Here is a 25,154-nt window from a genome sequence, read left to right on the forward strand (position 1 = left end):
CGCTCCCGCGGGTCAAGTCGCGGCCGTGTGCGCGGGGCCGCCGGGACAGCGGGGAAGCAGCAGGCGCGGGGCTGGCACGGGGGCACGGCGCGGCGGCCAGCCCGGCTGCGGGCCAGAGAACAAACGAGCGGCAGGGAAGCCCGCACGGCCTGTCCCGCCTTGCGCCGCTTCATACACGACAGGGACAGACGGTGCGACTGACATCGCTGTATCGGGCCCGTCCGTGACCTCACACGGGCAACGGGCACCTTCCAGCTGCACGTCTGTGGCGTCCCTTGGGTGCGGGTTTATTACAGCTCTCTCAAATGCCCGGGACTGGACTGGCCAGAGAGACGGGGCGGAGGCTGAACCCCACGGCTGGGCATGGCCCCGTCTCCATAGAGGGCTGCACTGACAACCTTGGCGGGAGCCCCGCCAGCGCTAGGCTCGGTCCAGTGCTTCAGTCCGGGGGGGGACGGAACGGGACCAACCACACAAGTGCAGCCAGAAACGTGAACCCCGAGCGCCAGAAACCCGAGCACCCTGCGGAGACCAAACGGGTCTTTGCCTTCCGGGGCTCGAGCCGGAACCGCTGGCGGAGAAGCCCGCGCGGACACGCAACGACTCCGGTCCGCAGGCGGCTGTACCAGGGAGAGATCGCAGATTTGTGTCCCACACCCCCAGCCTACAAAACAAGCGGCCGCTCACCTGAAGGCTAATCGTATACAATCGGTAAAAGAAAACTACAGGCAAGATCCGGAAAGTTTCAACGTTTAAAAATATCAGATTAGGATTTAATCGGAATTTATTCAGAAAAATGCAACTGAAAGGTCAGAGCGAAACCTCTCTCAAGGCGTTTCTATCCGGAGCCAAAGCCCCACGCAGAGTGCACAGGATCTTAAATAACGTATTTACACAGTTCAGCCCCGTCATGTACAATCGAGTTGATTTTTTTTTAATGCCGCAGCCCCATTTGCCCCGTTTTACAACATATAAAATAGCTTGCATTCGTTAAAAACACGTACAAAGGCGGGCTGACTGCCGCGGGTTTGCTCGGTTCAGGCGAGGGGACATCCCGGCGTGAGCCCGGGCCGCGCGGGCGGCCTACGCGTGCAGCGACATGCCATTCACCAGACTGCGGAGCTGCTTGACTACGGTCTCGATGAGCTTCTGCTTGTCCCGATCGTTCTTGCGGAACTGAGCAAAAATGTTGTTCTTTTTGCTGGTGTCCTTCATTCTGGACAAGAAAGCAGGACATCAGAGGGGCACATTAGAAACGTCATTAAAGCCCGGCTAGATCTGTCTGCCTGCTCTCACGGCCGTGCGCGTTTTGTGCTCGCAGCGAGCGAGCCGCTCCCCCGGCCTCCTACCTACCCCGGCAGCTGTGCTCGTACACTCGGTTCAGAAATACACACCCTGGCTTCACTCCTTAACCGCGTAAAAGCGTGACCCCAAACATTACAGGCAGAGGGACCCAGGGGGACTTCGCATTCGTAGATGACCCTCTATCTACTTCTATTTCCATTCGGGTCCATCTGCAACGCGCTGCCATCCGCTGCCAGCCTTGCATTCATGAGATCCCGCTGAAACACAGCGGCGATTTATAAAGGGAAATACAGAAACTACGATTTAAGGAAAACCCCGAGCAAGGGTAGGTAGCGGCAGAAACATACGTACCCTCGGTGAACTCTGCACCAGCGCCCGGCAGGCAAAGAGAAAAGGAGACAAAGTTAGCCAGGCGGTGGTTGTGATCTGTACACCCGAGTGACGTTTTGTCTTTATTTAAATCGCTACATTCCCTCTCTTTTAAAGCACCTCAATCTCATTTCGATCTTTTTTTTTAAAAAAACAAAACAAACCAAAACAAACCAAACAACATGCTGTAGCTAATATCACGAGACCCCGCGCAGTTCAGCTTTAGCGCTGAGGCTCTGGCACTTGAATCCCGCAGCTCCGCAACGGGAACCCCAATGCTTGCACAGGAGCTGCACTACCGGGAGGCTGCGGGCGTGGAGCACATCGGGGGGCAGAAATGTTCACTGGCTTTGTCCCCTGAGCACGTTATCACGGGCCCCCTCCTCCCCCTTTCGGGCGCAGCAGGGCCGCCTTTGACTCTCACACTGATGTGTAAGCCGTAGGGGGGAGCACAGCGCTGCTGCGCGGGGCACACGAGACCCGGGCGAGCACCGGTGCATCGGCAGCCCGAGGCAGGGCCGGGAGGGCGAGTGCGGGAGCCCCATGCGCTGCAAGGGCCGTACTCACTTCTCCAGCAGCGTGAGGGCTGTGCTTGGATTCACCCGCAGGTACTTCGAAGTCGGCTGCCCGTAGTCAGCCAGGTAGGTAGACCAGTCCCACACCATGAAAAGGTCCAGGAGCTACATGGAGAGAACAGGACAAGGTGTAAAAGGCTGCCCAGGCTCAGGCAGGCACGTGCGGGCTTCCTTGGGCGCCGGGCGGCACCTCGGCAGCGAGGGCCCGAAGCTGGATTTGAAACCGGCTTTATCAGGCTGCGCGATCGCGCGAGCGGCGTTCGCGATTCAAGCGGGCTCACGACACCCCTGCAACCTCGCCTGCAACCCTTCAGCCGTCGCACTCCCCCGGCACAGGGGACCACGAGAACAGCGTCAGGGTCCGTGCTCCCCTTCCTCCCTTTCTATCTCTTCCCTGTTTGCTATTCCTATGACTCGTTTCAGGGGCTGCCGGGCATGACCCCACGGAGCCGGGGAATGTTCCTGTGGGAAGCGTCACGTTTTGCAAGCCGAGAAGATCGTCTTAGCTTAGAAAGAGACTGGAAACTCTACTCTCTTTTTTCCACAGTAATTTGAACCAGAGGTTCAGATCATCTCAATTAAGTGCATTAAACAACCCCCGCTGGATTCTCCATGGTGACTGATCCTCCTCGGGACCGGGCAAGGGAAGCTGCAAGCTTGTGCTTGTTAGCCTTCTTCTCGTCCAAACAAAAATAAACCAAATGGGACACAACCCCCCAAACCCTAGCTCCTGCGTTTCATGGCATCTTAAAAATCGCACATTTGCTTTATAATCTCCAGGCAGAGCTGTTGTCAAATATAAAAGTAATCTCTTAAAAGCTAATGTGATGCCTGAATGAAAGCAGTAGCTCTGATCCAACTTAAAACCATAATCCCCCTTAAGCCAGTTAAACCCAACTTCCTATCTGGGCTGTAATTGTTTCAAGCAGCTAAATACTTTGCTTGCTGCCTTCGGCTTGGCTTCCAAAAGATGCACCTACCCTTAATATACTTAGTAGGCAAGATCCCTCCCCCATTTCCTCCACGAGTCTCTTTAACCATCACGGAGAGGAAGAAGTGCTTGCTCACTTCTTCTTGGGCACCAATGTCTGTATCCTGCGCAGAGCCCATAGGGGGAAGAAGCCGTGGCGATGGGCACTGTCTGGCTGGCACCACATCCCTGGGCTGCCCCCAAAGCCCATAGGGGCTATATCCAGCCCTGGCCGCACGACTCCACTGGAGCCTCAGCGACATGCTAAGAGCACTGCCACGTCCAGCCTGGCCACGAGGGCCAAGAGCCCCTGTCTTGTGCCAGGGGCTGCAGGGCCTGGACACTCCATGGGTGTGGCTGCTCTGCATGCATGCTAACGCTGTGCTGCACTGGGCATGAAGGAGCTGTGGGGTGGGCAAGGTGGGAGGGCAGTGGTGGCGGCAGGGAGTATGTGGTCCTAGTGCCCCTCAGTCCTGCCTGCACAGGCCATGTCAGCGCCGGGGAGGTAAATGGTTGCTGCTTTGCACAGCAATTCAGTGGTCCCTCAGGGCTGGCTGGTGGCTGCTAATGCACCTGGGCCCTGTCCCCAGCTTTCACCGTTAACCTTAGAGTTGCAGTCGCAGTTGTGCCAGTCACAAAAAAGAAATGCCAAGCCGCAGCCTGCCCCTGCCTACCACCCTCCTGCTCATACCTTAGCCGTTTCCCTCTGGGGCAGCTGCCCCTCGAGGACAGAATGGTCTATCCTGGCCTCCTGCAGTTGGAAGACTGGTTTGTGGCAAGAGCTGCCTTACCTTGCTGCCACCTTTTGCCACTGGTACCAACAGCCCATTGACTGAAATGCCAGGCACTTCTGAAACTCTGGAGACTGCCGCTAGAGGCTGATGTGCTGGGGTTTGGCTCCTGTTTTAAAATACTGAGTTTCTCCAGCCTTTGTTTTACTTAACTCAGGGCTCAAAATCTGCCAGAATGGAGAAGATAAACTCCGTTTCCACTTCCCCAGCATCAACTAGTTACTTAATCTGCATGTTTTAGGATGTACTGGTATCAAGTGAGATTTGAAAATAATTCTGAATGTAATTAATAAACTCCCAGGTTTAGGTCAGCTACACCAGTGCAAAGCATGGTTTGAAGGCAGGGTTTAAATCAATTCCATATACCCAGGGCTCAAATTCCCAATGCAGACAAGGCCTCTGGAATGACTCTCCCAGGGAATGTTTAACAAGCTTAACATTTTGTCCCTACTGCTTAGAAATTACATTCCTAATTCCCTTTCCCATTTACCTTTCATTCATTAATATCTTTTAATTTGTGTAAAAACACACCCAATCTCCAGTCCAGGCATGACAGAATAGCAAATACATGCATCAGTCTTGTCACATATTCCTCAAATATAGAAATATTGCTTGAAAATGTCTGAAACAATGCACTGTGGTATATAAACATCTACCAACCAAAATCCAATGACTGAAGTAAATTAAATGGGATTACCAAATTCTATTAGAGTATATTTTGACAGGGTTTAGGAATAATTGAAAAAGGTGCCACAAGAATATTTATGAGAATCCAGAAAATACTAATACAACTCTCAATTGATATTTCTTACTTTGGCTCCAGACTAAAATGTCTGCTGTATTTCACTAAAAGATATAATCTGAGAATCAGAATGCTACTATTCTCCTGTAATTCCTGCTCCCATTCAATTCTGGCATCAATTTGAATTTTAACATTGCCCATATTGGAAAACTCTAACAGTTGCTTAATCAGCAAATAATATTAGCTCTATTTTATTTAATCCCATTTAAATGACTGGGTCTGCATAAAGTAACCGGGCTGACAAGTCAAACTCATAAGCATCTTCAGAATTTTCTGAAAGAAACCAAACCTATCCAATAGCTGATTTAAGAAGGCTAAAAACTGGCAAACCACTAGCAGCATTATCACCTATCTGTAGTATAAGAACAACCAGAAGTTCATAGCTAGGTGTTATACAAATATGCAGTATCATCTGACCCCTGAAGGTCAGATGTTACTGCATATCTGATCCCTGAAGAGTCAAATGATAACAAATTTGAGAACTCAAGCCCTCCTTTAAATACTTCATATATTATTAAGAACCATTATGACTCATACAAAAGGAACAACAGTGGCTTTATAATAGTAAATCTATTAAAAACATTTAACAATAAAAGCTGTGTAATCTGCATTATCTTTGAAATATGTGTTGTCTTTTCAGTTTTCAATTTAAAAACAAATTGTCAAAAATGTAATTCCTCAGCAGGGATTGTTTAGCTGGTGTACAACGAGAAAGCTGGATTACCCAGACAATCGTCATCCGACAGCCCTGGGACTGGTAAAACTCAAAATTCTCATTCAGATCAACTGGAGTTTTGTACCCACAAGAAATGCAGGGTTGCCTGTGAGGTAGAATTGTATTACTTTGAAGTTTTTGTACAAACCTTACTTTGATAATTTTAACACATCATTAGCACTGCCAACCACCAAACTCATCAGATCAATTTACAATTTTTTTAAAGTTCTTTTATTTTGTTTTTCATTTGCTTTTTGAGCCTTTATGGTGAGTTTGCATGTGAATGCAGTATCTATATCTGTACTACTAATATACATTTTTAAAGTTAGACATGTATTCACTTAAATAAAACAGATTTGATTTACAACAGAATCACTATTTAATTATGGTTGATTTGTTATATTTCCCACCATTTTATAATGGATCTGTGATGTACTTATAGAATTGTTAGTTCAAGTCCTCCAGAGAGTGTCAAAAGCATGCCAGTAATGATACACGTTAATTTTTACATTTTATTATTTCATTTGGAGGAAAGAGCCATAAACTTTGGCTCTATTAAGTACATATCAAATACAAATACCCATTCCTTCAAAGATCAAAACCAAATATTTATCTCTCATTCAAGGAGCCAAACTATCAATATTTCCATTTAATATAGGGAAAATGAAAAAGAGAAGGGAAATTACTTGCTCCAAAATTACTCAACAGACTAATAACACAGGGAGGAACAGGACCCAGACTACCTTAACTCCAGTCCTGTGCTCTATCTAGTAGCCCACATCACCTCTAAAAGGCTGGAGACGTGCTGTGGTGCTTGGTGGAAGATTCTAGCCAGAAAGACCTTTTCATGGATATTATCTGAGTGGTTTGCCCAGTTTGGGCCATGGCATTTAAAAAATAAATGTTTGCAAGTTGGAAAAGGTCCAGTACAGAGCAACAAGAATGATTAGAGGTCTAGGAAATATAATTTATAAGGAAAAATAGAAGAATTGGGATTATTTAGTCTGTAGAAGGGAAGACTGAGGAGGGGTTTGATAACAGTCTTCACATACCTGAAGGGTGATTATAAAGAAGATGATGATAGACTCTTTCCTGTAGCCACATGGGGCAGGATATAAGTAGTTACATTATAACAAGGGAAGTTTAGATTGACTATAAGGAAGAACTTTCTAACCATCAGGGTGGTTAGTACTAGAATATAGTATCTGGAAAGGCTGTCAACTCTTCATACCTGGAAATGTTTAGAAGCAGGTTAGCCAAACACTAGGATGAGATGGTTACTTTAGACAAAAAGATGAACCTGTCTTGAGCAGGGAGTCTGACTATATGACCTCCTTACTTCACTTCCAATCCTATTTTTCCTGGATTAAGCACTGGCATCTGCTGTTATAGTGGCACTCCTCATGATTCAGGTCTAGATTTCTTTATATTTTGCTATGAAAGGCAACACAGCCTACTGCTTCAAGCAAGGAATTAAGGAGAAAGATTCCTAGTTGAGCACCCTAGCGCCTCTTGATTATATTTGGTATTGGTTAGTCTCGGCCTCATACAGGACTGGGTTATCTGTATTTAATAAAATGAAGCACTTATCACTTTGTTTTCTTGGAAGAGAACAAAAACAAGTAGTATTTTCTATGTTTCCCCCTTCACTGAAGTTGTGGGACCTTTTATTCTTAAAATGTATTTCTTTACTGTCCCTAAGGAAATACAAAAGGTCTCTTCCATCTGAACACATCTAGGCATGATTCAGTTTAAGGATCCCTATTGCAAGGGTCTGACGCCTCTCGTGACTGACCATTGGGTCACCAGCTGTCGTTTCCTATGAAGGATCACAGTAAGGTTTGGTGATGACTAGATTCCAGGCTTGGAGGACCAGTCTCATCAGAACCCTGAATTCTGTTCTGAAAGTGAAATTTGTGAAGCAGAGAGATTCTTTGCTCACATTTGCCTCTGATGCATGTTAGATGTGCTGCTGCATGTTTATTACTACCTATTGTTTGTATTACAGTATTGTCCATAGAACTGGGACAATTGTTTGGATTGAGGCCCCACCATGCAGAATGCTGTAAAACATGGGAAAAGGCAGTTCATGCTCCGAAGAGTTTACTGTCCCAAAAGAGATTAGATTTGACAGGTTGACACAGAATGAAAAGTATGGAGGGGGAGGACTAAAATAATAGTAATAGGATCATATTAACTAAACAAAGTTTTATTTTTTAGTAAGATAATTCATGTCAGAAGTCCTCCACATACAACATATCCAGCCATTTTTGACTCCCCAGTCTGTCTGATCAGGTACACATTAACAGCGGGATGAACTGGGGACAGCCTTCAGCATGAGTCCAAAGTGGGGCTTGAACTTATGCCTCTATAACCAGCATTCTGCCATCATCAAAGTGAGTGAATAAAATACACTAACAGATCAGTACAATGGTACCTGCCTAGTTTAAGTGGCAGCAGTTCATCCTTGGCACCACAGTTGCAGGGACAAATCGGCTTTCTTTGGACGATTGTGCTATGATACCGAGTCTCAGTACCTCAGCACCTGCTGTATTTGTACACCTATTTGTATTTTAACGAAACCTTACTGAGGGTGCAGGAACAAAACATCACAATAGCAGGAAGAATAGCAAATGTGGCAACTGACCAGCTTGGCTTAGCAGAGAACTCTTCAGTGAACTTAAATACAAAAAGAATGCTTACAAGAAGTGAAAACTTGTACAAAACTTGGGAGGAGTAAAAGAATATTGCTCAGGCATGCAGGGATGAAGTCAGGAAGGCCAAAGAGCAACTGGAGTTGCAGCTAGCAAGGGACGTGAAGGGTAACAAGGAGGGTTTCTACAAGTATGTCAGTAAGAAGAGGGAAGTCAGGGAAGTGTGGGTCTCTTACTAAACAGGGGAGGCATCCTAGTGAAAGTTGAGGAGGAAAAGGCTGAAGTACTCTGTGCCTTTTTAACCTCTGCCTTCACAGGCAAAGTCAGGTCCCAGACTACTGCACCAGGCAGCACCATTTGGGGAGGAGATCAGCAGCCGTCAGTGAAGAAAGAACAGGTTAGAGACTATTTAGAAAAGCTGGATGTGTACAAGTCCATGGGGCCAGATGCAATACATCCAAGGGTGCTGAGGGAATTGGCTGATGTGATTGCAGAGCTACTCTCCATTATTTCTGAAAAGTAGTGGCGACTGGGGGAGGTGCCAGATGATTAGAAAAAGGCAAATATACTGTGCATCTTTAAGAAAGAGAAGGAGGAGGATCCAGGAACTACATCCCAGTCAGCCTCACCTCAGTCCCTAGAAAAATTATGGAGCAGGTCCTCAAAGAATCTATTTCTAAGCACTTGGAGAAGAACTTGATTAGGAACAGTCAACATGGATTCACCTAGGGCAAGTCATGCCTGACCAACCTGATTGCCTTCTATGATGAGATGAAGATAAAATATATCTTGATTTTAGCAAGGGTTTTGATACCATCTCCCACAGCATTCTCGCAGGCAAGCTGAGGAAGTATGGGTTGGATGAATGGACTGTAAGGTGGATAGAAAGCTGGCTAAATCATGACACTCAACAGGTAGTAATCAATGAGTCAATGTCTAGCTGGCAGCCACCATCAAGTGGAGTCACCCAGGGGTCAGTCCTAAGGCTGGTTTTATTCAATATCTTCATTAACAATCTGAAAGATGGGATGGATTGCACCCTAAGCAAGTTCATGGATGACACCAAGCCAAGGGGGAGTAGTAGATATGCTGGAAGGTAGGGCCAGGATTAAGGGGGACCTACAGAAATTGGAGGATTGGGCCAAAAGCTCTGCAGACAAGGATCTGGGGGTTACAGTGGACAATATGCTCAATATGAGTCAGCAGCGTGCCCTTGTTGCCAAGAAGGGTAATAGCATACTGGACTGCAGTAGTAGGAGTAATGGCAGCAGATCAAGAGAAGGAATGACTGGACTCTGTTCTGAACTGCTGAGGCCATACCTGTAGTACTCTGCCCAGTTTTGCCCCCCCCCCACACACACACTACAGCAAGGATTTAGACAAGTTGGGCAGCATCCAGCGAGAGCAACAAAAATGGTTAGGGGGCTGGGGTACATGATTTATGAGGAGAGGCTGAGGGAACCAGGTTTACTTAGTTTGGAGAACAGAAGACAAAAGGGAGTTGACAGCAGCCTTTAACTAACTACCTGAAGGGTGGTTCCAAAGAGGATGGGCTTAAGACTGTTCTCAGTGGTGACAAATGACAGAACAAGCAGCAATGATCTCAAGTTGCAGCAAGGGAGGTTTAGGTTGGATACTAGGAAAAATTAATTCAGTCAGAGGCCAGTGAAGCACTGGAAGAAAGTTACCTAGCAAGCTGGTAGAATGTCCATCCTTGGAGGCTTTTAAGGCCTGGCTTGACAAAGCCCTGGCTGGAATGATCTAGTTGCAGATAATTAGGGGGCTGGACTAGATGACCTCCTGAGGTTCCTTCCAACTCTAATTTTATATGATTCTACTGTAGCCTATTCTGGAAGAGAAAACAACACAGGTCACTATTGCTACACCAGTGTTTTAGAGAAAACGATTAAGCGTCTTAGGTAAAGATGGAAAGTGGCATTCCTTATTTTTGTTGTTATCTGTATTTCCATGTTTTGTCATGAATCCAGAATGACACTGAGGCTTTGCATCAATCTAACCATTTTTTGTTTTGTTCACCTGATGAGGCCACAGTGCCGACTTTCTTGCTTGCATCTTTCCTGTATCAGTCTTGTACTTGAATCTATTTGCTGACTGGGATGTCTTACCAATGGTGAAAGTGGTGTTTTATCATTCTAAGATCTTCCAAACATGAAATGGTGCAATTTATGCACACCCTGTGCTTTCCAAACCTTCTGCAAGTTGCAGTATGGAAAGAACTGGAGTATTAGCAAAGGGGGTGCGTTACATTCAAGTGCAATTTCTTTTTCCCCACAGGCTCACCTTAGTAAGTTTCACAGCCGTGGCACAGAACCACAAGCTAGAGGAGGTGCATGGCTGTCATAGGACTCCCAGCAGGAGGGCAGCAGACTAGGGAGCCCTGAGCCCACAGCAGGCAGCCCTCTTCCGCCCTCACCCCTGCCCCACATACAACTCTGGGGGGTACATGCCCACTCCATGCCCACCTCCAGAGAAGCATGTGCAATGGCAACGAGCCACTCCCACACTCTGGATGAGCTACTTGTGGCTCCATCCCACTCCCCACCCCAGCCCTCCCCATGCATTGCCCTGGCTGGGCAGTGGCCCTAGGCCCTGCCCCTCTGCCTCCCTCACCATAGGAGCTGCAATCTGCCCCTGCCCCTAACAGACTTACCTGCAGGCAGCTGGGGAAGCTGTTCTTCACTGCTGCCTGGGGCTGGCTTCCTGGTCATGTGCATGCATGTGCGCACACACATTCATGTGGCAACCCCTGTGACCTGCTCCCTGTGGCCCCTTGCATGCTGGAAAACTTCTAGCTTGCAAGGGGAACCCCACCATTTCCCGCATTTTTCCACAATGAATGGAAAACCTGGATCCCTGCATGATATTGGGGATCCAGGACAAATGCTGTCCCAGAGTCATGCAGTACAGGAACCAGACATGATGTCCCTATTTCAGGACTGTTCCGGTCCCACTTAATTAGGGACAGGTGGTCATCCTACCCTCTTCCTGAGGGGGCCCAGGGCCCTTGGGCCTCCATGTACTTGGTGCCTATGATCACACACATGGAAATTAACTTCATATCCACCTTCACCCAGTCCCTGAAGTCTGCTTCAATCATATAGTCTGCTGGCTCAGTCCTGAAGTCTGCTTCAACCATAGCGCCAGGTGTACCCATATAGTCTGCAGAGGTATTGGACTTCTGCCTCCTTTTTCACTATGAAAAGGAGTCAAGGTTTATTTTGCAAAAATGCATGGCTTATTTCATTTTCTTTTTCCTGAACATCAAAACACCTGCCCCTTTTCTCAATATCTGTTAAAGTTAGATGCACCTCTATAAGAAGGTGTTGTATGGGTATGAGCACAGAAGGTAATTTATAATCTCACAGAAAAATAGCAATTTTACTATTTTGTTTGATTTTAACTGACTCTTGAAAACACAAAGCTGACATTTATCCACTAGACTTTGCAGTCATTTGATAAAGTGTATGGGAATTTTACACGTTTAAATCAGTACAAGAAGGCTCTTTTTTATTTACAGAATGGAAAGACACTCAGAATTGCATGTAATTTTTTTCCCCAAAAAACCAGACTGCAAGCATTAGTAGATATGTCCTCAATGGATATAGGTAAGAGGTTACGGAAATCTTACATATGCCTGCCGCTTCAATAGAAGATAAAAACAAAATCTTTCCTACATTGTATCTGTGTTATTCTTCATAACAGGATACCTACTAAAATAATCTCTTAATGTGCCAGAGATTAGGTGTGTACAAAACCTCAGAAAGAATAAAGATTCAGTTTTTGGTGATGTTACGCAATACGCAAGATTCCTCATCAGGGTGAAAATATAATGACAATTTTCTCTTTGGATTTGGCTTGAGACACTAACATGACTCATAATACATCAGATATAATATATGGAACATGTTAAATTTCACTGAAATAAAGAAGGGTTGTAAATCCTTAAGGTAAATCCTATAATTAATATTAATGTGGAACAAGAAAAATGTATTGAGGGCAAGTTGATTCACTAAAAGGCTAATTTTGCCAAACTGAAAATCAGCTAAAATATATACAAACAAAACTGGCATATGGGTTTAAGTCAGTGGTAATCAACCTTCAGCCCACGAGGCCATGTTATCTTGCCCATGGGTCCTGCACAGGACTGAAAATTTAACAGCAGGGGAGTGTCAGTAGCATTAATTGCAGGTCCTCTGCTGCCAAATTTCCAGACCCATGGAGAGTTCCATGGGCCAGATGATATGTGCTAGATTGCACGAGTGTGGGATGGAGCCATCACTGCAGCCAGATCCAGCGTGTGATAGTGGGCCATCAGTCAGGCCCATGCATGAGACTGGGTTGTGCATGGAGTTGAGATAGTATGCTGAATAACACCTGCATGCTGATCCCAAGCTGGATCGGGCCTCACATACCAACACCGCATGCAGGATCTAGCCCGCAGCTGGCCCCACACTATTCATCCAGTCCATAGAGCAGGACGTTTAAGTGCCATTGCTCTAAGTGATCTTGCCCAGTGCTTTCTAAATTGTACAACACTTGTCTGCAAAAAGTTTGCTGGTCACATGATACCAGCTCTTCATGTGGGAACTGGAAATAGTGCATTAAAAACCACACAACCTACACTTAGAATTTTCTTAATACTATTTTCTCCATTAAAGATGCTGTTTCAATTGCTGTGGTTGTGATCATGACTGAAAAGAGTGGTCATTTCTTTGATGGTGAATGGTCCATAGTGATCAAGTAATACAAGAAATAATGAATGAAATAAGACATCTCCGTATTACTATATCCTCTTATATAGCTTGCCCTCAAAAATAACATGCACCCTATTTTGGAAGGCCCCAAGACAGGAAAGAGTCTTACCTGGGACATGTACAAGAGGTCTGGAATCTCTGGGGCTAGAGGGCTGTGCACTGGGGCTGGTGGACACACATAGCAAGGTCGCATGTGGCATGCTGGCACTAGGGCTGTGTGGTAAGGCCCAAGGTGGCATGTTGGTTCCAGGGCTGCATGCCAAGTCCAACCCTACGCATTGGCTCTGGGGCTGCACGCTGGTTCTGGAGCCACATGCTAGGTGCAGGGCTATGTGCTAGGTCCAAACCAGAGTACTGGTCCAGCCACTAACCAATGTCACACACTGTCCCGATCCAGCACATGGTTGGGGAGAGGACTCCTCATAGGTCCATAAATGTATCAGCTGGCATAGAAGGGGAGGGAGGCAGCAGTGGCAGCATTAATAGCTCCCAGAGCCATGTAATTAATTCTTTCAATTGCCTCCTCCCCCCAGATTTCCAGACCTGTGGGGAGTCCTTTTTCTTGTATATAATGTGCACCCCAATTTTCCTCAGCTGGTTTTTGGGGGAAAAATTCTAAAGTATACAAGAGAATGCAGTAGATATTTTTTTCAAGTTTATCACAAGGATGAACTAAAGATAACAATACTCATTCTATGACATGACAAATGTTTTCCTGTAAGCTCTACCCTGTGAGTATCATGTAAACAAAGTAGACCAAGACAGTCAAGGGCGCTATATCTGAGAAGAGAAATATGTAAGAAAACAGAACAAATTCCTCATTACCAAACTACAGTGTACTGGCCAGCCCCTCATACAGTAATTAACAAGGAACGGCCAAAGGAGAGAGGGTTAAAAAAATCACTAGTATGGGGGGGTGGGGGTGGAAAGGAACTTGTAAAAAGTTCCATCTTCTCCAATATACCAGATAAACTAACAGTCTGGGAAGAGGAAAAAAGTCAGCACTGAGTCCTGCTACAGTTTGGAGGACTTATCAATCTCAGAAGCATGTCTGAGAAGCCTGTACTCATCACATTCACTAGGGCATAAACTGATTTTACTTCAGAGTAAAAGTGGAGGGAAACATGACACATAATTTTTCTACAGAGCATACTTATGTTTTCTGGGGCAAAGGTAGCTTGGAAAAAAAAGTGACAGTCTGCAAGAGTTTATTATTATATTAATGAAGCATCATGGGCTTATTCCTGGTTAATTTCATCATGGAATAGCCCTTTGCCCAATGCAGTGTAGGTTTCCCTGCCATCTAGTGGCGAGGCTCTATAAATGCACCTCCTTTGGGCAGCTAGCCAGGGATAGCTGGCTTGTGTTCTGCTCCATACTAAGGAGCAAATGTGTAACCAAGTAAAATTCAGGGTAGATTACTTAGTTTTAATCACATCATGCATCCACACCAAGAAGTCTTGGTAAAACTTCTAATTAAACTTAGATAAGTAAACAGATGCATATTTCCTCAGTTGAAGCACATGGCCTTTTCAATTGTGAGGTAGTGCTGTCTTGGTTGAACAAGAATGTCACCTTCTAAAAAAAATAATTCCTAACTTCATATATTACCAGTGTTACAACCCACAGTTTGGGGTTTTTCTTCTCCCCTAACTTCTTGAAATTATAGGCTATAAAATGCTATAATTTTCTAGCATCCTTTGTCTTGTCTATCATTTTCTAAATGCCTTTCACATAATCAACTTATACTCTAAACTCTTTCAGATAAGATTTCAAGTAAAATAAATATTTTGGAGATTGTAAGTTCCACTGTGTCCTTTTGGAAGATATTGAACTTTTCTTTAATTAAAACAGCTTCCAACTCAGCTACAAAAATGTTTTGAACATGAAATGTTATAAGACCGATCCCACAAATTGAAGGGAAGTCCCATAAAAGTTTATGAATATGGTACAGGCTCCAAATGAAGCTTTTATTACTGTGTCCTGTGTTATTTTCCAATGCCTGCTGTTGTGCAAGTACCTGGGAATCGATTTATTATCAACACACACTAGGTACTGTGTTAACTGCTGCTCTAAAATGTGCCAAGCAGCCAGGTCACTGTGTAAGCATATAAAATAGGTGGCAAGGAGTTTGTGTGAGGAATTCTTGAGGCTGTGCATTTCTTGTATCATTTCTTAAATCATACCCTCAACAACAAGAATCACAGATTTTTCCTGAGAAATTATGAAAGAGTTTTTACCTGCTCTGAATACATATGTGAATCTTTTTTTTCTGCCAGTATAGCCTTAAGCTTAGTTTGAAGGGGTCTGGATCTATGAGTGAAACCTGGCTTAAAAGATTTAATTGCTGCAATTGTTTTACTGAGACCTGGATTTGTCTCTGAACTATCTTTGGAAACAAAACTTTGTACATTCAAATATGCATTTATATTAATAAATATGACTTACACAGTTATGCAATATTTTTTGTGTAATCAAAACCATATGTGCTCCATATGTGGTTGATTCTATGCAGGTATACATAAGCCTCTCTCCCACTTTACCTCTGAGCAACAGCTGAGCACAGGGGAAGGTCCCTATAGGAACTCAATATCCAAGCAAGGCAGAGCTGACCAACCCAGAAGGTAATGTGTGCAGAACCCACTAGAGAATAAAAGCATAATTTCTTTCCCATGAGATAATTCTCATAGATCTTTAATTCTCATAGATCTATAATTTTAAACAATCTGGTTGTATACAACTGGAATGGAACCTTTTGATTTCTATTTTGGGATTAAGAAAGTCAACAAATGGCCCAACTAGGTATAAACTACCTAGAGAAAAAATTGAGACGCTGCATATATCTATTACTTTAGAATCCTGTTATAATTTTTCAGAGATGGGGGTGGAAAATGTTCCGGTGCTTTATTTTTCCATAGGAAATTTTCCATTTCTAAAAATTCATTGTTTCATAAAATCATTAGTAACAATGAATCGATGCCAATACAATATTAGGCAAGCTTGGCAATTTCAAAGCTGGCCAAGGTTGTAGACGACACCAAGTTATGGGGGAGGATGGTCATGCCAGAAGATAGGCTGCAGATACAGGTAGACCTAGACAGGCTGGAGGGTTGGGTGGACCGGAACCAGATGAAGTTCAACACTCAGAAGTGTAAGGTGCTCCATCTGGGGGCAAACAATCCCCAACATACCTACAGGTTCGGTGGTGACAATTTGACTTGCACCACGGCCGAAAGGAACCTGAGGGTAATGATCGACCATCGCATGAACACGAGCCGGCAGTGCAATGCTGTGGCAAGCAGGGAAAACAACACACTGGCATGAATGAATAAACCATCGTATCTCATGCAAAACTCAGGAAGTTTTGCATGAGATACAAAGTACTCTGCACTGGTGAGATCACAGCTGGAGTACTGCATCCAGTTCTGGGCACTGCACTTCAACAAGGATGTGGAAAAACTTGAGAGGGTCCAGAGAAGAGCCACCCATATGATCAGGGAGTTGCAAGACAACCACGTGAGGAAAGGCTGAGGGACTTGGGTCTCTTCAGCCTATGGAAGAGAACACTGAGAGGGGTCTTGGTAGTGGCTTACTGCTACTTTGGGGAGTCCATCAAGAACTTGGTGCACAGCTGTTCACCAGGGCACCCATGGGGAAGAGCAGGAGCAATGGATACAAACTCCTGGAAGGCTGCTTCATGCTCAATTCCAGGAAAACTCCTTCACAGTCAGGGTGTCCAGACTGTGGAATAAACTTCTTCCAGTGGTGATGCAGTCACCTGCTCTGGAAATCTTCAAAAGGAGTCTGGACAATCACCTTGCTGGAGTCACTGACCCCAGTTGTCTTTTCCTGCCTAGTGCAGCAGGACTGGACCTGATGATCTACAAGGTCCCTTCCAGCCCCTAACAATTTAATCTATGACAGTTGTAATTAATGTTTTTCAGGTGATTATCCCTAGGAAGTTTGTGAGAGTACACATATGTTTTATTGATTTGTAAACAGGAGGGTAAATACACTCACATAATAATCCAAACCAAAAATCAAGGTATGAATTCACCTAATTACCTGTGCAGGTCAAATCAAAACCAAATGAATGCACTGCCAAGCTTGTTTCTATTTCTCAAAATCTCTTGCTTCTGGAGAACCAGTCAGAAGCACAATTAGTGAAGAAGATGCAGTGTGATGGTAAGTTGCTTTTGCCCATAGATACACCGGTAAAACCATCCTTTAGCGAAAGAGAATGTGGTTCAAGTAGTTCTGAATCAGATGTGCCTCAATCTGATTCTGAAATGGAACTAATAAGTCATGCAAGTGATTCTACAGCTAGTGACAGTGAAACAGGTGCCACCATGACCTCAGTGGAAGAGAGTTAAGCTCTGTTGAAGTAGATAAGTGGACAACCACAGTATATCACGCACAGTTCTTTGGGTGTGCTAAAATTAGCGTGTCAACAGTTTTCAGCGTCTTCATTTTTTTCCCCTTAAATTTAAACAAACAACGTAAGGGAAGTACATGCTATTGTTTATTGTCTTTATATTTTTACAAATAATCCAATTAAAATAATTTCTTTTCACATAAAGCTTTGAATTTGTTTGAATATAAAGCTTAAACCACATTAAGTGCGTTGTATTTAATTTTTTTCCTAATTAAATATTTCAGTTTGAATACTTATGGCTTTTGAGGCACAAAATTAACATGGTGGTAATTTTTTATTTTTTGTTTACTAAATATAAGTCAAATAAACATGCTAAATCAGATCACGCTCTATTTGGGGCGTTGGAAAAATTTCCACAAAATGTTCCCAAAATTTTCTGGAAAACCCACATCTCTGGAATTTTTGTACATTGTTTTTACTGCATTGCTTTCAGTTAGCTACTTGCCTTGAACACAAGAAGGGTAGCTCTTATTCTGAACAGTTTATTAACCCCTAATCACCCAGTTACTTCTAGACTCCATGCATGTGTAATTACCTTTTGTCAGGTACAATCTGCCTGATAAACATGTCAGAACACTTGCTGCTTAGTCTGTTTCAACAGATAAATGCTGTCTTTCCACAGCCTTGGGGCGTAATTAACGCAGAAAAAAGGCAGTTATAAAAACACACAGAAGCTGATTCACTAAGGCAGGAGTTCACAGCATGCAGCCAGCCAAGGCCTATTTCTTGGCCTGCTATGCTTGCATGAATGCTTATTGAGTTCCAACCTGCTGTGACAGGGCAACACTGAAGAACTGTGATGTAAGGTAGATTTCCACACGACTTTTGGAATGAAGTGGAATGATGCCTACTTGAAAAAATGGAAAGTGAAGCATCAGATGGTTATATTGATAGAACTCTATAGATAGAGTGCTATAAATGACAAAGAATGAAAGGAAGAACAAACGAATGAAGCAAGGAAAGAAAGAAAGTGAACTTAGCTAAACTGTTTGCATTACCTTGGAGTGCTAAGAGGAATACAAACTAAAAAGGAGAAAGAGAAGAAGCAGAGGAAAACCAACTGAATTAAAAACAACAACAACAACAACAACAAAGCTGTGACATTCTGGGTAAAATAACCAAGATGCATCAGATCTCTGTAGATTCTGATTTCTGCCCAATGGTGTTTGTGAGTTGTACCCATGTACTATGGGGAATGTAGAAAGAAATCCCTACCTGACCTCTGGATAACCCAAACAGGAGATTAGCCCATTTCCAAGCAAAGCAGGTTGTCACACTGTTAGGCCAATTGCTTCTATTGACACTTTGCATAAACATCTTACACAGAGTGATCAGAAAGGACTGTTATGCCATTAAGGTTTCTTTTTATTTTTTTATACCTAAGCCTTATAGAATAAAGGCCTTTCTGAGTCAGGGATAACAAAAGGGTCAAAAGGTCACAAACATTCTTTTAAGCAGATACCAATCTGGGAAGTTAAAATTAATCCAAAAGTACAAATTAGACGCTTGAGACAAAATTTTGGCATTCTCATCTTACTTTAACTTCACATTAATACTTCAAAATTACAGCAATATGTATTTTATTTACTTTGAAATTTTTATCTTCAATTTAAGAAATATAAAGTTGTTTAATTTTCTTTACCAGCCAGTAATCTACACATATTTAATTATTACCATTAAAATCCTCATGAATAGTGTTAAAAAGATATTTTTCGCCTTGAAATGATTGAGTTCCATGCTCTCTCCTGCATACTTCACCTATAATTTACACAGCATGTAGTCTGCATTACACACAACTAAATATTTTATATTTTCCTTTTTTTTGTTTTCACTTTGATCAGAGTTGGAAACAATCTCCTTTTAATAGCATAAAAACCACCTGCTGGGCATTGCAGACTACAGCTAATTAGTAAATTCTTTGAAATCTAGATATAATAGTTTGTGACCTTCTTAATTAAAAAAAAGGCAAAGCCTAGAAACTTGGGTGAATTCTTCTAGGAAAATGAATGGTGCTAAGCATATGCAATTATCAGCTACAGAAATATCATGAGCCACAGACATACTACATACATACTACTTTTTTTTTTTTTTTTTACATAGGAATGCTTGGCTTTTAATACAAAACAAAACATATACTTTTTAAAAATATTTATTTTTTAAGTAGTTCACAGAAAGGTAGCCAGGATATTAATGTATTATGAAATATCCATATTATAGTGATAGTAGAGATGTTACCAAAGAATGTAGCCCCATCATGCCATGTACTAGAAAATGCACATGCAACATTCCTGCCCCCAAAAAAGAGTTCCCAAAGAACTTGTATTCTACTGGACAGCACATCAAGAAGTTGCAGACTTAACAGGAAACATGTCATCCATCAACACAATAAAGATCCCCAGGGAGTAGATGATGACACTAGCCATTCTGCAATCAAACTCTATGTAGTATTGATTACAAATCAGAACATAAAAATGAAGGAAGAATTTTGTTACAAGCAATCACTTGCCCTATGAACATGCACACAAGTTAGTCTACAATTCAACATTTTCACATATTTTGAGCCAATTTTTTTGTCTTAATTTATTAGACTAGTTTGCTGAAGTAAGCTGGACTATTTGTACAAGGGAAGCAAGATTTACCTATAAGTGTTTCACTGCATGTTGTGGTAAAAAGTCTCCTAAATGTTTATGAGAATACAGTGGTTTTCATCCTTTCTTGCACCAGGACCTATTGTAAACATCAGTGGCCAGTCCCAACCCACTGCCCCTCACTCCCGACCAGCATTCCCTCTAAACTGCGTGGTGTGTGCGGCTGCACAGGCATGCCTGGCCACACAGCATAAGCGCGCCTGAGCAGGAACGCTGCTCCCAACCTACTATCCCCTGCTCTCAGGACCCAGCCCCCCCAGTTTATGAGGCAGGGCATGGGTGTGTGGGGTGGGGAGACCCAAGCAGCCCCTTGCAGGCTGGAACTCTGCCAGCCTATAAGGCAAAAGCCACAGTTTCCCATGTTTTTCTCCTTTAAAGGAGAATACATTTTTAAAGTTTGTTCACAACCCTTTCATATATTCTTGGAACCCACTTTTGGGTTGCAACCCATGAGTTGAGAAATGTTGTTCTAGGTCTACTTAAGTATGTCTACTTAAGTATGTCACACTTCAAGACACAACCAGAACTCTCCCATGGAACTGCAGTCTGACTGGACTCTAAACCAAGGCAAAACTTGTCTTCTTGTAACATATTTGCATTGTGCCTAACACAGTATGATTCGATTAGCTATTAGAGAAAAGTGCCAAAAAAAGACCCACTGAGGTGACCAGTCTATACTGATGCTGCAAAAGCCAGGTCAAACTAATACATTGCCTCTTCAGGGCATGTGCTGGGCTCAGCGCAGGAGCATGCCGAGTTAAAAGTAAAGCATGTTTCACTCCCCACCCATCTGCAAGGTTCTCAATTTTGGCTTATAGGTTCTTCCACAAAACTATAACAAAAGCAACAGTGATATTAAACCACAGCTGCTTTCTTTTTAGTCTTTGATTATACCATGTAAACAAGCACATGTCAAGGTATCATACACACATGTACTCTCATTTATTAGAGCAATATTTAATAAAATGTATTTACAAAATTATAAGAACCCCACAAAAATAACTTCTAGAATGGAACTTCAAATAGGAATCAAAGGAAGCAAAATTGAAAACAGATCATCATACTTTACTCCAGACAAGCTTTTCCTGCTTATGAAGGAACATGAAGATTGTTTAAGTACAGATATGCAAATTTAAACTGCTAAGAACAAGCACAAAAGTTGGCTAACTAGAATAACATAAGCACCAAACAGCTGCAATTATCACTTCATCTGCTGGAGTTCTTCACTGCTGACAAATGTCTTGTTAGCCAGGTTAGCAAGTCTGCCTGCCACTTGCCAAAATATTTTTTTTTATTTACTCCTGGTGACTTATTTTGTGAATGTGTGAATTTCAGAATCCCCCCTACTGATCACATACCTGGAATAACACACATTAGTATAGTATTTCAAAGTGTAAACTGAGCTCTTGATCTGTGAATGTCTTTATAGTTTACACTATCCTTTTCCTGGATTGCTCATTGTCTAACAAATACATTTTCAAAGTGGTATTTCAGGAGTTAGCTATGCAATTCCCACTAGTGTCAATGGGAGTCGCAGGCTAAATTCCTGGGCACTGCTTTGAAAACTGACTCCAGGATTTTCCAGAGAAGGGCAGTTTGTGTTAGAAAGGGAATGTCTTGAATTTCATCTTTAGAGCACTGCACTTAAACTTGATGGTTTTAAAAAACTTACAAATTTGGAAATCATGCTGATATATAGGAGCATGTTTAAACCTTTAAAATAAATGAAACTTTACTTTTTTCCATTTAAATTATTACATCGGTTTCAAATTTATGCTTAGAAGTGAAGATAGTAGTTGACAACATCTTCAGTGCTGGGATATTATCTTTAACACATTTGTAAGTGTAAAATATGTAAACTTGGAGGTTATGACAGCTAAGCCAGCAGCAATTATTGTTATGCTAAGAAAAAGACAAAAATTATTTGGGTTCAAACTAATTTTTCACAACCAAAATTTTCCTAATGGACCTTGAGGTATGTTCTAAGAATGTTCTTGTTATATCCAGCGGTGAACTTATATACACCTCTAATACTTCGGCACTTAAAATGAATTTAGGCCTGTCTACAAGAAATATGCGTATTGTTGGAGTTGCATGAACAAGTTAGTTGGTGATAGCATAACCAGAAAAACATTCAGACAACAGTTTTTAAGGTGAAATAGTAACTGCTGCAAGTATGAATAGGTAGCCCATGTACACCATACAATATAGCAATATGAATACAAATACAAAGAAGATTTGTTTAATTACAGTGTAAATAATCTTTGTAATAAAGTGCTTCTTTCTCATAATTAAAGAATAAACTGAATTAGTAGCATAAGAACTGTCTTTTGAGTTTAGAAACAGACAAGAGTTTCAAAAGCAGAAGTCTGGCAGACAGTCAGTCTAGAGGGCAGGGGTTCTAGCCAAATTGTTCCTGCATGGCCTGTACACGAAGTCCCTTCAGACAAAGCCAAAAACTATGTCAATGTAAGATTTGGGGGGGATTTGAAATGGTTTATTATGCAACCTTCAGGTCATTCACAAATTTCTTGAGCTTCAGATACAAAGGTGTTCTCTCTCAAGAAGCGTGCAAAGGATTGCACGTACAGCCCTACAAAACAGAATTTATGTCTCTTTTTTGCATAATGCTTTGAAAATCCAATTCTCATAGTTAAAATTGTGGAGCAACATTAATACTGGTTATAACAGGGTTAAAAATCAAATGGACATTTTTACTTTTTTCAATAGGAATTTTTAACATGCTGTACTTTTAATCTGCAGGTTGAAATTTATCGTACTACGTCTGATGTGGTCAGCAAACTTTTACCAAAATGGATTTTAAAGTTTCAATTACATTTTGTATATTTTTAAAACCATGTCATATTCAAAACAGGCTTAATTTTAAATAGAAGAACTGATGACTTTGATAGTAATTGTCTGTACATTATTCTTGGAGTAGCATAGCAGGATAAATATAGAAATGAAACCATTAGGCAGAAAAAGAAAGGACAACCACTAACATCTGTCATCATTAGGAAAAAAGACTCACTTGGCTTGAGCATCTCTATAGGCTACAGACATTACATCTGGCATGACAACTAATGAAAGAAAATAAGGGTAGACTAGACTTTGCCGGGTGACACTGTAAACAATATCCTTAATGAGTTGGGAATTTAGTGACATGAGACTGAAGTCATTTTTCAATTATTCTACAGTAAGACTATGAAGATTCAAATCAAACTATAACAGTTGTATCTAAGAAGAGTAGTGACACTGCACTGGTTTTGTAAATACAGCCATATTAGACTGAGAGCCCAGACAAAGGGCAAGGCATGGACCATCTCTCTACCCACCTGCACATTAGATGCCTTGTACTACCTTAGCCTAGTAGGTTCCTAGGAGACTACTCTGATGGTTTCCCTCTTAAAACTAGGTCTCGGTGTGGGTCACTGATAATGATATTCTAATACTCTACAGTGATCAGATTATGTGTAGATTCTTTTAGGCTGGTGGTTCTCAACCTTTTTAAACCCATGGCACATCCCTCGTTAGACTCAAGACACACTGCAAAAAATGCCAGATCTTAAGCTTTCAATTCTTTTTTGACTATGGGAAAATAATACAGCAATTCTTCTGAAAGACCACAACAGGTTAGAAAGTTTTTGACATTATAGATTCCTATATAAAATTTCTGAGTTTATTCTGTGAATAAGCTGTACTGTTTGCACATCTAACAGTGCTAATAGTGCATGGCATCACACAGCATCCTCAAAAGCATCTCATAGCACCATGGTTGAGATCACTGTTTTAGGCATTTTCTGTAAGGAACTCCTGACTATTAGAATATCTTGTGGTCTGACCTCCACCAAATGCAGTGATCTCTGGGATAGGCTGCAAAGTGTATCTGTTTCTGCAAAGGTTAATTGGGGTTCTGTCTCAGTAAAGGCACATAATTAATTTGGAGGATAAGTCTTTTTATTTACTCATTTTTGGATCTATAAAGGGCTCCTATTCAATTTTTAATATTTGAGCAGCAGCCAAAATGTAAATCTAAATAAAAAGAATAATGTGAAGAGTCACAGTAAAGTATAGAGAATGACTCAGTATTTGGGATTTCTGTCTGAGATGACCATCACAGCCTCCAACATCTGACCCAACAGTTAGTAACCACTGAGAATAAAGTACGTTTCTTAACTCCTTGATGTTTCTTTTCCCTGAAGCTGTGCTCCATGAGCCATATTGTCGACATACAGTGGACATAAAGTTTATAAAGCTCACTTGTGGCATAGTAGTGCCTGTAAACATATTCACGAAAACCAAAACAAATGTAATAAATTGACTAAGTGTCAAAAATAGCACTAAAAAGATTCCTTCAATCAAACAACTGAAACCCCACCACTTCAACCCAGCGTCTGGATTAAACTACTAAAGAGGGCAGATCTTGATCTTACTTGGTTTGAAACAAATTTGGGATCCATCAAGCCAAGGGCTGGGAAAGCAAGCTCCTTGAAAATACCTTGCAGGTAGCCTTACACCAATACAGCTCTCTAGCAACTGTCAAAAGTGTCCCAGCTGATTTTAACTGCTGAGCTGAGGAAACATACATCAGAGTCAAATAAGAGTCTTGTATGTCAGAATCTGGAAGCTGGACTTTTACTCAAACAAATAAGAAGCCAGTGCTACTTATAACACAGAGATGAAATAAACTCAACATTACATGCATCTCTGAGTAAGCAGATGGTTATTTTTTCAGGAGCTTGCTCATCAAAAAACATGTTATAGAAATCCAGGGATCACTTATCTTAGTGGCAGGTGAAATTACATCCATTGGACAAAACTATATTAGATCGGGGAACCACTGGGAAAGCAAATCACTTCTGTAGGAAAGTCAAAATATGGAGGTATACTTGGTACATTGCTGGTCCAAGTATAAATATGCATCTATTGCAGTAATCTCTCAATTTCCTCCCCAGCTACCTAAGTCTTTTTCTACACTGTGAAACTATTACATGGCACTGCCAAACATTTTAGCAAGCTCTAAGGTCCTTGACAAAATCTTGATTCTTAACTAATCAAATTGTTATTATTCAAGATTATAAATCTAATATTTTGGGAATAAATCGGTTTTTTTGT

The 25,154-nt window shown here is 42.3% G+C and overlaps 1 protein-coding gene across 9 annotated transcripts in view; it reads right to left on the reverse strand.

Moving 5' to 3' along the window:
* Positions 1 to 738: 738 nt before the first annotated feature.
* The window catches only part of EXOC6 (exocyst complex component 6), a 166,313-nt gene continuing 141,897 nt past the window's right edge, over positions 739 to 25,154 (reverse strand). For 5 of the 9 annotated variants that reach the window (XM_090058751.1, XM_090058748.1, XM_090058745.1 and 2 more), the window contains 3 exons: positions 2,242 to 2,354; positions 1,657 to 1,668; positions 739 to 1,216 (listed from right to left, as the gene is read on the reverse strand). In XM_090058751.1, the coding sequence (XP_089914877.1) occupies positions 1,084 to 1,216; positions 1,657 to 1,668; positions 2,242 to 2,354 (258 nt within the window). In that variant the 3' untranslated portion in view covers positions 739 to 1,083. Of the gene's footprint in view, positions 2,355 to 25,154 lie in introns of all 9 variants that reach the window. The other 4 variants (XM_090058750.1, XM_090058749.1, XM_090058746.1 and 1 more) reach the window with 2 other exon arrangements.

Source organism: Crocodylus siamensis, chromosome 7 (genome assembly GCF_052110815.1).
Source record: "Crocodylus siamensis isolate JL-2025a chromosome 7, ASM5211081v1, whole genome shotgun sequence".
Classification (NCBI taxonomy): Eukaryota; Metazoa; Chordata; order Crocodylia; family Crocodylidae; genus Crocodylus; species Crocodylus siamensis.